We start from the raw sequence: 12,556 nt of genomic DNA on the forward strand, positions 1-12,556 counted from the left end.
CTGGTCCTTAATTTTTGTCCTTCGGCACTTTAAGTAATAAAAAAGTGGTCAAAAATACTCATGACATCTTGTTTGCAAGGCAGTGTTTCATACAAATTATGCCTATTCGGGAAAAGTTATATAGAAAGTAGAAACTATGCTTTTTCCGACGTAGTTCTGTAGAAATTAAGTTATCCTACAGAATTATGCCGGTCAAGGCATAGTTTCTATGGAAATGCATAAAAATTATGCTTTTTGGCATAGTCATGAAGAAATTATGACTGACATGTAACTTTGCCCGAATAGGCATAGTTTCTACGAAACTTTGCCTTGCGATTTTTTTCTTTTTTTTAAACTCTGCTGGGGTTCGAACCCAAAATCTCTCGTTTCATAGACCAGCGAATAAGGGCACTTTTGCCCACAAATTTTTACTAAATGGGAAGGAGGGATAAAAATTAAAGACCAGTCCATAGAAGGACAATCCGCTCAAAAACTTGAAACGAAATATTGATTGACTACTTGAAAAAATGAATCCATATATCCTAGATATAAGTAGTCGTCCTCAGGAGTCCTCTTGGGCTGCGTTTCTTGAAAGCAATAATATCGGTGGTACGTTATCGCGTCTAATCTTTTTGTTTCTTATTGGAGAGGATTTGTTTTGGTAGTAGTTAGCACACTTGCAAACAAATACGTAGCTCAGAAATGCACATCACTTTAATGTTGAAAGTTCTGAATATTCGAATTTTATCAACCCCTTCTATAATGTCCTAATCCTGGACCCCTCTCTCCCTCTCTCACACCCTCAAAAAAAATAAAAAAAATAAAAATAAAAAGCGAACAAGTCAATCAGCTTGTCGACAACCGTAAAACTTCTTTTTTGTGTGACTAATTACTTCATATTTTAAGTTTTCCTTGTAATCTGTGCTCTAAATTTCACTGCAAATCAAGTTAGTCCTAGCTTGTTTCTTAGGAATTAACTTAATGTGTGACTAGTCACAGGAATTGCTGGATTTGCAAAGAAATAGTCCCACGTGATTGAAAAATTAAAAAAAATTACATATAAGGTGTAGATATACTCTTAATGATTTGAGGTTTTTTGAGAGGAAACATTGTGCATTCTTGGTCCAAAACAGATTGATGTAGGACACAATTGGGCAAGGTTCAATTCTTAGGCGTGTTAGTTAACCAACTCTTAAAGCCTCAGCTAAATGATAGGTTATGAATCAATTTGACATCACTTGGGATCTTTTGGCTAATCAATTTGACATCACTTGGATCTTTTGGCTAAGTATATTTAAGGTCTGCATATTAACACCTTGCAATTGAAGGTGAATTATTTCATCATTTGACGTTGATAAAGACATCATGCTGGTCGAACCAATCAATTCATGTCATCTAACTTACTTGAATAATAGAAACAAAAAGCTTAGTAAATAGAGAGCTATGAATTAAATAAGAACTTCTCCACTTCTTTTCACCTGTTTGAGCTTATTTTTCCTTATATATAAGACATTTTGGCTATAGTTCTAATTTTTTTCCTTTGTTCAGCAATGACAATAGAAGAAAGAAAGTAAATCTAGACCACCATTTAATCAGCTACCAATTACTTGAAAATTAACTAGTTCTAGCATAGCATTGCACACACATAACAGGCAATAACAAGACAGAATCTCATGACTCGTATTACCAATCTTTATATACACAAGCTTTTGTTGAATCCTTAAAAATGTACAAACTGCGAGTCTGTAACATACATAAAAGACTCTAGAGAGAGATAAATCACATAAATTATGATAATGATGAACATCATTAATCTTTACGGAACAATCAACAACAAATGTCCCCTAAATTTCTCATCCATTAAATTAAGCAGATGGATAAGAAGCTTGCATAGCAATTCCACATATTCCTTCCTCTGCATCAACGTCTCTTTGCAGTCGTATGTATCCATTCTCACCCCAACTCGCTCCCCATGAATTCTTCACTAACCAATATTTAGTACCACCATGATCCAACTCAGTTCCACATTCTCTAGTGAAAACACCACTCGAATAAAATTGAAAATCTGAACCGCTAGCATCAATTGCCACGGATATTGGTTGATTAGCAACTGCTTTTAGCAAAGCGGATTCACTGTTAGCTGGAACGTCTGCATAACCTCTGATCTTAGCTGCATGGTTGGCCTGTTTGCCAGTGTTGCAAGAACCATCGGTTCCCTTGTACAGGTAATTGGATTCAGTAGTAAGCCTATGCTTCTTGATGATGAATTTAAAAGCATAATCCATAAGTCCTCCTTCACATCCCATATCCGAACTTGTGTCACAGTCCACCAGTTCTTGCTCAGATAAAGAGATCAAATTATCGGTCTTAATTTGATTGATTCCTTCTGTAGCAGCAACTGCAGAAAATGCCCAACAACATCCTGCATTATTATTAGGTAATAAAATTTTAGTGTTACAAATTAAATTCATTAAAATGAGATTATGAAACATGATTTTAATTTGTTTTAACTTACCCTTGGTCTTTAATTTCAGTAACCGCTCCCTTGGTTCTCCAATCCATGGTAGAAAGTCACATTTTCATACTTAAATGATGTGATTTTTGACAACTTTTGATAAGAAGACATTTTGTTCCCATTGCGACTGGCTCTGAATTCTTCATTTGTCAAATCAGCAAATTCGTTAATGCTCAATTTGTAAGGTTGAGTCCCAGCGTTGTTGACAAATTCAATGTAGTCAACATTGTCCTTGGAATTTTTGACCTAAATAATAGTGTGCATTATTTCAAACAATTAACAAGAATAATACAATATTTTAAAAATTTACAGAAATAGAATAAACGTAGTTGTGAATAACGTTTTGCGTAGTATTTTATTAAAAAATTTAACGGAAAAAGTTAGGACGGACGGAATAATGAAAACATAAAATGTAATTGTGAGTAACGTTTTACAATTATTTCGTTACTGGGAGTTACAACTCTCTGATTCTATTAATTACTCTCTGCTAAAGTTAAACTTGTGGGTCCAAGTGATTTTCATTTCTCTCACTCCTTTTTTCTCCTATTTCTCTCTCTCTTTTATTTCTTTCTAACAAACTACACCAAAAATGATACACAACGAAAGAAATTTGCACAATTAAAGTGAAGATTTAAGTTCCATAGAAGTCCCTCACTCGTTTTCCTTTTCCTAACCACACAGTAATTCTTATTTCCTTCTTCAACCGAAAAAAAAAGGTTTCTTTAATACACATACTTGTGTCACTAAAGTTTATTTATTTAAATTTTATTTTCATTTTTTGAAATATCAATCTCTTTGTAATTAATAATACTTTTACAATCAAAGATGATATTTAAAATTGCTTTGTAATTATATTATGATAAACAAATATCTTTGCATACTTTTTTGAAACATGTAAGGACAATAATGCACTTTGGCCACAAGGAATAAATGTTTATTTAAATTGAATGGTCGTCAATTTTATCTTTTATCGTAGGAAATTGTGTAGAAACTATAATATACATTGTAGTATAGGAGATTTCTCACCTTTTTAAGAAAATAAGCATAGAAAAAAGGTGTAAGTAAAATGAAAATCATCTTGGACCTACAAATTGTACTTTAACAGAGAGTAATTAATAGAATAAAAGAGTCGTAACTCCCAGAATTTAAATACTTTGTAAAACGTTACTTTTTATATTCAAGTTATATTTTCGTTATTCCGTCTGTCCTAACTTTTTTTAGTTAAAATATTTTAATAAAATATTACCTAAAACGTTACTTACAGCTACGTTTATTCTATTTCTGTAAATTTTAAAAGTATTGTATTATTCTTGTTAATTGTTTTAAATTATGTATTATTTTGGTCAAAAAATTTTGAACATTTTTGTCTTCTCTGTATCATCTTTGTACACCCGTCCAAAGCGACTCATCCATTGCTCGTGCTTCTGGACCATATTCGAGGATTCGTACAAATCTCGAGATGTAGCTTGAGAAGCATACATTGACAACACTAGTAGAGCTGGAAAAAGCAAACTTCCAATTAAATGTCAATGCCATTTTTTGTCACTAGCTGATATCTTTCTCTATTGATTCTAATATATTTGTTTTTGAATGTGTGGATGAAATATTACTTAGAGGGAGCAATGAATTTATAGTACTACTGAGTCTTGTTCTGTTATGGTAACAAAAGTTCTAATTTTCAATTGAATTCCTTGGAAATCCCGGCAAGTTAAAAATGATTCTTGACAAATACAATGAAGATAAATTCCGGGCACGCTGCTCTGCTTCTGTAAATGATATAATCTTATAAAACTTTCTATTACATATTTCTTTTAACTATAGTCTTGGAAACTAATAAAGCTCCTTTATTGTCCCATTGTATCCACTTTTATGATATAACAATGGAATAATTGATCATTACGCTGTCCTATTTTGCAGATTAATTCTCTTTAGTCTTTAATGTGATAGAGAAATGGGTACTAAAATATGAAGCGATCACAATAGTACTCTGCCCCTTAAGCTAAAGAAACAATTAACTTTTCACATAACGATATATCTCATCTTTGTTCTATTGTTTCTAGAAAATGAAAGGAAATATGGCAAAAGCAACAGAGCCAGAATATAAATCAGTGTGTTTTGATCATTGATTCATTGTCTGTGCTTGTGTTTTTAAGCATTGTCGCTGTACAAAACAAACCAAGTAACTAATATGGTTTATTATTTAACCAGCTCCAAGACGGGCAAGACGTGATCAGGTATGATTCAGTTTCTCTTGTTTATTACTAGGTTCTTCTTTATTTTTCCCCTTAGAGAGTAATACAATAGTTTCCTTGAAGCCTTTCAAAATTATCAACAGAAGCAACTACTCTCCTAACCCAACAATCACAGTGACTGCACATGGATAGTGGTATTACATTAATTGGATATGGCACAACCAATGATGATCCCAACTAGTATTGCCTTACAAACAAACACATGGCGCATCCACTAAAGTTGGTCTTTTCAAATTGCTACCTATGCAAATGCAACCCAATTATGTACTCCTAATGGTTCACTTTGCTACTTTAATGCTTGCATATAATCTGCTTAGATGTTAGATTTAATGTGCTATTTCCTTTAGCATAGACACTAGCTCAAATGCTACTGGCCAGTTTGAACACAACAAAAATGTACTCCTTCTCTCCCAAAATAAGTGTTACTTTTCCCTTTTAAAAAATCAGTTTGACTAATTTTTGAAGCTAAATTGACTTAATGTTCTAAAATGTAAATTTAAATTTCAAAAGCTATATATAAAAAAAAGTATCACAAGTTGCATCTGAATGAGGAAAACATATATTTAAAATTGTTAACGAAAATTCATTAATTTGAATTTCAAGAAGTGACAAGAACAAGGGGAGTAATACTTTTTAGTTTTAACATGTCCCATCAAAATAAAAAGTTATATTCATAAAGAATTAATCAAAAGTAACTAAGCTAATCTCATAATGAATGAGTCTACTCCAATTTCAACCGCTACAATATTAAAATATTGTAAGCGAACCCAATTAGCTCATAAAATCAAAAAAAGAAAACAAAAAACAAAGTGGGGGCATAAGAGTGGAAACACCACCATAATTAGTCTCACAATTGAAACATTTGACAAGTCACTAAAGGCCATTACCTCTGGCCCCCCACCATGAAAACGAGAAATATGTTGCATAATGCAATTCAATATGGCACCATCATTATTATCAATTGCCAAATTTTCCAAATTATCTAGCTTCATTTTCTATAGTATTTTTACAAGGACAAGGATAAATTATCTTTCTATAAATCCAATCAACAAAAAAAATCAAATTATATCCAGAAAGCAAAGGACAACTGTCCCTTATATTTGCTGCTGAATCACCATATTTCACCCACCCGTGCTGCTCCTTTTTATCCACTTCCACTTATTACTTAGTGTTCTCTCTCCGGACCCTACTAAATTCCACCATAGATTAACTATTTAATTCTTTGTAGCTATTGAAAATTCTCGAAAAATCCAAAAATGTCCTAAAACTAACGTTTTAAATATAAAAAACCTAAGACAAACTTTATCCATGTAGCCTAACAGTTATTAAAGATTTAAAGTAGGAACTTCAAACACAAAAAAAAAAAAGGTTCGATCTGATAATGAATGTGTTGGGTTAATTCTACTCTCTGTCTGGATTGAACAGTAACACTTCGTGGTTGTACTAATGAAAAATTCAACTTTCACATATTCAAGTTAGATCTAACATGTAGTACAATTTTTTATTTATTTGTTACTTTACTATATTAGGAAGAGGAATTAAAGGCTGGGAAATCAATCCACACAAACAAAGCAATAAATCATGTGGCTAAACAGTTTGGCCGTAATTTTGGTTGTCTTTCAAGATTTTTCCTTGATAAACCAATTTTTCATTCCAAACTTGATAAAAAAAACCTCATAAAACATCAATTTTTTTTCAAATACAATAAATATTCAAAAACAAATTTAATTGTACTAACGGTTATTAAAGTAGCAACTTTAAACACAAAAGGTTCGATCTGATAATGAATGTGTTGGGTTAATTCCACTCTTTGTCTGGATTGAACAATAACACTTCGTGGTTGTACTAATGAAAAATTCAACTTTCATATATTCAAGTTAGATCTAACATGTAGTACAATTTTTTTTATTTGTTACTTTACTATATTAGGAAGAGGAAATTAAAGGCTGGGAAATCAATCTTCACCAACAGAGCAAAACTTCACGTGGCTAACCTATTTGGCCATAATTTTGGTTGTCTTTTTGCAAGATTTTCCTTCAAAAACCTCAATTTTTCATTCCAAACTTGAAAATAAAAATCCCTCAGAAAACATCAAATTTTTTCAAATAAAATACTTGTCCAAACACAATTTTGATTCTCAAATTATATTTTTAACTTAATTTTAGATTCTATTTTGTTAGTATCACTCAGTTCATGTCCAATCATAATTTTAAATTCTATTTTTCAAATATCACTCAATTCATGTCGATACACTTCCTAAAATTCCTCTAGTAATTTTATTGCTCTAAATACGTATAATTATTTTGTTATACTATATATTTTTTCTTTCAATAAAATGATTTGCCAGGCACCAATTCTTTCTTTCACACCTCATCAATAGCTGCCTTCTTATTCCAACAAAAAACAATAGCCCCATATGGACCCACCTGAAATACAATGTCCCCACATTTGGGACCCACCTGAACTCCTCAACTCAACTCAATGAAATCCGCCCCCCTTGTATTTCTCTGCCCTTTTTTCTTACCTTAAACCTCTGCTTTTTCAAGCTCTCATCATGGCTTCTCAACATTCTTCCATTTCTTTATAGCACTGCAAAAATCCCCCCCAAAATTCTCAAAAAAAAAAAAAAATTGAAAAATGGAGAACTACTCTAATTATTCATACCCAGATTCAGTAAATTCATCCCCACGTTCCCGTGAAATTGACAGTGAAAACGCTTCATGGGATGATCAACCACCTAATTCAAATTACAAAGTCAAATTCATGTGTAGTTATGGTGGTAAAATCCACCCTAGACCTCATGATAATCAACTCGCTTACATCAACGGTGAAACTAAAATCCTGTCCGTTGATCGTACCATAAGATTTTCAAATCTTGTTAGTAAACTTTCCTCTATAACTGACTATGATGTTTGCTTTAAGTATCAGTTACCTGGTGAGGATCTTGATGCTTTAATATCAGTAACAAATGAAGAGGATCTGGAACATATGATGTTAGAATACGACAGGTTATATCGCGGTTCTGCTAAACCTGCGAGACTAAGGTTGTTTTTATTCCCGTTGAGTAATACTACTACTCCAGGGACAAGTACTTTTGGTTCTAGTGACTCGAAAACTGATCAGAGTCAATGGTTTGTTGATGCTTTGAATTCTGTTCAGTTACAGAATAATTTGGATGTGACTAATTCACCGACATCTGTTTCTTCAGCGCCAGCGAGTAATCCTGATTTTTTGTTTGGTTTGGATAAAGGACAAGTTCAGCAAAATCCTCCGGTGAAGTTACAAGACCCAACTCCGGCACCACCGGTGGTGCCGGAGGTTTTTGCTAAGGATTTTCATGCTGGATTGGAAGACCGGCATATCATCGGAGATACTGGAATAACGCCGGCGGATTATCAGAGACAGGTGAGAGGGTTTGTCTGAATTTATCCTGAATTTTTGTATCTTATTTGAATTTTAGATAATTGTATTTCATTTGAAAAAAAGAATTTGGTGGAGAAAGCTCTAGACACAAAGTTTAACAAATAAAGGGCCTTCGATTATTTTTAAATATAAAAATATATCATTCTTTTTGGGATATACTAAGAAAAGTATTAGTTTTCCTAGTACGTAGCTCATTTGATCAAACCATATTACTTCATCTCCCAATTTACGTGACACCTTTCAGATTTCGCGGTTGAAATAAGTCTTCTTTGGCGTAATTTTTTCATATATCTTTTACATATTTTGAATTGTCACTTGTTGTGACTTAGAATACTTTTTATGTATTTTTCAAATATGTAAAAGGTAATTTCAAACAACTTAAAAGATTCCCGTATCGAATCCAAGATCAAAATTAAACGGTTTAACTTTTGAAATTCGAACTGTGACTTATAAATTGGAATAGATGGAGTGAGTATTATGATTGTTTTAGTATTAATTTCTTTATTGTCTGATTAATCGTCGTTTAAGGTTTGTAATTGTTATTGTTAGCTTCCGCATGACGCATTGCTATTTCCATCCCAACAACAGGTTCATGAAATGCAAAGGTTGCAGCAACATATTACTAACCAAGAACAACAAGCTATGTACAACAGAAAGGTTGAAGAATCTATTCCTAGAATGTATCCCGGAGAATACTATCAGCAAAAAGCTCCACCACCGCAACAGGCAGTGCCGGTAACAAATCCGGCAAACTTCTGGCCGGAACGTCATATGACTAGTGGACCATACCCTGCATCAGCTGTCCAAACTGATCAACAACCTGTATATATAGTTCAAACACCCGCTGGAGTTTATCAAACTCCAGCGGGTATGCGACCGGTGACTAACCAAGTCACCGGTCAGGCTTATTATGGCATGCCACGCGTGGTACCGGAGGTTTACCGGGAACAGCCGGTGTATGGTGGAGTTGCTCCACAACCAACAATTCAACAGCAAAAGATGGGAGGAGCTTACAACAACAACAACATACCCAGTGTTATTCAACGAGGGGGGTCTGGGGAGCAAACATATACACAAGTTGGGTATGATAGTGTAGGGAGACAGGTGTATTATACTGCACAGGCAGGTGTTATGCAACAGCAAGTGCAGCATCCAGTTGCGGCGGTGGATGGGAGGCAGAGTGGTGGGGCGTCGAATCAAGAAGGTAGAATTGTTGGCAAGCCTTGAATCTTTATCCTTAATTTGTTTCTTGTTTGTAAGTTCATTTTTAAGTGAAAATAGGATTATGTGAACTTTGCGGCGGGCTATGGTTGTGTGTGTAGTATTTTTTGGAAATGTTTTATGTAATGTTTCGTGGGATATGCAAGTTAAAGATTTTCTCTTAACTGGTGTTGATTAAGCACAAATCTAAACCAAGTTCAAGAAATCAAACATTGCTAATGTGACACACTAATTGTTAATTGATCTTAAAAGAACACAGACATCCTTATAAACATAATATGTTATTATGTAAAGAGTTCGTTACTACTTTAATATCTCAGCCAGACACTTTACTCTGCATTTAGGTTTCATTGAAATAATTCGAGGCATATTTTGAACTCTACATAGTTACTCCTAAAGAATGACATAAAATTGTGTACAAGTAAATGAGTAAACATGATTTCGTTCAGTTCAATTGTTGTAATATGGTGTTATAAGTGTCGAGTATATGGATAAAGTCTCGTGATACCAGTGAGGGTCGTAGTGGAGTGGTAATATTTTTTGTTCTTGTCGAAGTTTTGGGGTTCAAATCTATGCAGGTGCGAGTCGCACTTTATTAGAGAGTGTTTACCCTCCAATGTGGGATTTTCAGCACATATTCAGGTTTCATAGGATATCTATGCAGGTACTGGACATAAAGTGGAAACAAAAACTGGAAGGAAAAAAACTCTCGTGATAGTTGATAAGAAAGAGTTGCATATAAAATGTGAAAATTTGTCTAAAGTTAATCCAAAAATGAGCAGCACATCACGTTATGTTTAGATTAATTTTGAGTGGACTTAATATTAGACTAGTATCCCTATAAGACAATAAGACCAAACAAGTTTGGCTTAGGCCGTATTGATAAAACTGTATTTGCAATTCAGACTCCTGTTTTCCTTTTCCTGTGAAAGCTGAGTCTTGGCGTAGATTTAAAGCACTTCTTCAACCTTTGTCTGATTCTACTAAATTTTCAAAGAAGCATCTATAAGAGTTCTGTTTGTCAAAAGCTTTATTATTGAAGAAGTAACAATCGATTAGTCAGTGATTCAGTAGCTATCGTGGGTTTTTGTTACTTTTCTTCCTTGCCATACCAAGGAAAGAAATAAAAGGATACCAAATAACTAGTTCAGTGGAGAACATTATTCCAAAAAGATAATATGATTGTGATCTAAAAACGACATCCTTCAAGAATTGCAGCTTTTTCTTCAATATGAACTTTCGTTACCCCGTAGGTCACTATCGTAATTTGAACTCTTATCGTTAACACTTTATCTAACATTATTTTCTTTTTATTTTATTAAAACGGTACATTTTTATATTCTTGTAATAAAGAAGTTTTATAATCACAAATACATTATGACATATTTAAAACTACAGAATATGAACGGTAGGTCTAATTGCCGGTGTTACCTCATCACGCTCAAAACTTCTCTGACACAAGTTCTAATTATTGCGTTGCGATCTATTTCGGGCTTTGCTTGCGCTATTTGCACTAGTGATTGGGATGAGACTTCATTGCGGCATTGGGTAAGGAGTCGGAGGAAATTAAGGTGCAATCACTTTGTCATCTTTTTTGTGCAAAGAGGTAAACAAAATGGCATCCATACAAATTTCAAAAGTCTTATAACTACACAATATTTTAAGATTAAAATATTTATTTTTTTAAATTCTGTATTGAATCAAACTAGTTCAGGCAAACTCATAATTTAGGAGTAACGGTTATTCTACGTGAAATAAATGTAGAACTCATGGTAATCTGGAATTTACAGAGGCAGGGCACCATTTTCCAATGGCAACTCTTTTGAGGTGCATTTGCAATTCAACGTGTAGTGAGTTTTGAACAACCACTTGTGATTAAAACAAGTGCCATCGTAAAAATCCAAACAGAACGTCAGCTTAATTGATGCCTAATTCAAGAGACTGCTTCATGTTGAAGCAATACAGAGTATTTCAGTAAAGCAATCATTTTAGTATTGTGGTATTTGCTACTCCAATATTCTGAAAGGCCGTTTTGGTTGACTAACCAATATCAAAATGACGATAGTCACCTATTATTTAACCCCTTATGACAACGCTGACGATTTTTATTCTGCTTCTTTTTAATTTGGCCTATTTATCATACATCACTTTCATCTGACTGGCCTAAATAACACCATTTTTCTTCAACATGTGATTAAGGTTTAGAATAATATGGCGAATGTAGGATCTATGTAAGCATTATTTTGTTGTCGGAAGATTTTCTTTATACTTTATTAAACTCCTCTTTTGTGCTGGTGTTCGCTGATCGATCAATTGTTTCCTCAACTTAACCCTTTTTAAAAGTGTATGATGAAGGGAAACTAAAATAGACGCTTTCCTAACTAAAGTTTCTCCTAGAAGAAGAATTGACTATTATTCATGATGTATAAAGTCGATTAATCCTTACGCTAGGCAGAGTTTTGATATAACTAACTACTCCTATCAAGTAGAAGAAATTTCTAACTCTATGGAATGGCTACAAGAAAAATATGCTACGGTATGTTTCAAAATTACTACTACTATACAATATTAGGCAATCTAGTAATTTCAATATAGTAATTATAATAATTTATTTATTTGTCATTATATAATTATACTGTGATTTTTAATACCATGTTTGACTTCACATGAGTAATTTATCTTCACATTCTTTTATTTTAAATGAAAGTTAATTATAGAAAAATAAATAATTCTTTACATGAACATTAAATAAGTTTTAATGTTTGACAAATATATGTATATAAGAAATATTAAAAAAGCAAAAAGAAAGCATTTGAAAAGTTAAACTGTGTAATTATACTCACTTATATCCAAGTTCATCTGCAAAAACAGACCCTTATTATTTTCTTTAACTTGCACAATATTATTAAACTTAGAAATTCTATCAAATCAACCATTTTTTATTTAAGTTAATATCTTTAGAATTTAGATACAGTGATATATAGTCTGTATAACCGACAATCTTGGCTCCTATTTATTTTGGGATACATTTGCATCCTTACTATTCTATTCACATGTGTCTTCTACGATTCCCCAGCTTAAAGGGTACTTGTTTATTTCTGTCATGCGTGATGCATACCAATAATCCACTCTTTGAGATTTAAATGAATAAACAAAGATGCCCAAC

At 33.0% G+C, this 12,556-nt stretch overlaps 1 protein-coding gene and 1 pseudogene across 1 annotated transcript; one reads left to right on the plus strand and one right to left on the minus strand.

The window, feature by feature from the left end:
- Positions 1-1,844: 1,844 nt before the first annotated feature.
- Positions 1,845-4,030, minus strand: LOC132033571 (senescence-specific cysteine protease SAG39-like; annotated as a pseudogene).
- A 3,239-nt stretch (positions 4,031-7,269) lies between these two features.
- Positions 7,270-9,554, plus strand: LOC132033572 (uncharacterized). The gene is made up of 2 exons (XM_059423578.1): positions 7,270-8,151; positions 8,758-9,554. Exons 1-2 carry the CDS (start codon positions 7,384-7,386, stop codon positions 9,394-9,396), a joined length of 1,407 nt encoding a protein of 468 aa, XP_059279561.1. The 5' UTR covers positions 7,270-7,383; the 3' UTR covers positions 9,397-9,554.
- Positions 9,555-12,556: the final 3,002 nt, after the last annotated feature.

The sequence above is a fragment of the Lycium ferocissimum genome, chromosome 10 (genome assembly GCF_029784015.1).
Source record: "Lycium ferocissimum isolate CSIRO_LF1 chromosome 10, AGI_CSIRO_Lferr_CH_V1, whole genome shotgun sequence".
Taxonomy (NCBI): Eukaryota; Viridiplantae; Streptophyta; class Magnoliopsida; order Solanales; family Solanaceae; genus Lycium; species Lycium ferocissimum.

Excerpts from the sequence above, each read along its gene's own strand:
- LOC132033572 (XM_059423578.1), top strand. The coding sequence starts at position 7,384 with ATGGAGAACTACTCTAATTATTCATACCCAGATTCAGTAAATTCATCC. Across the intron at positions 8,152-8,757 it reads CGGCGGATTATCAGAGACAG|GTTCATGAAATGCAAAGGTT; the intron begins GTGAGAGGGTTT and ends TCCCAACAACAG.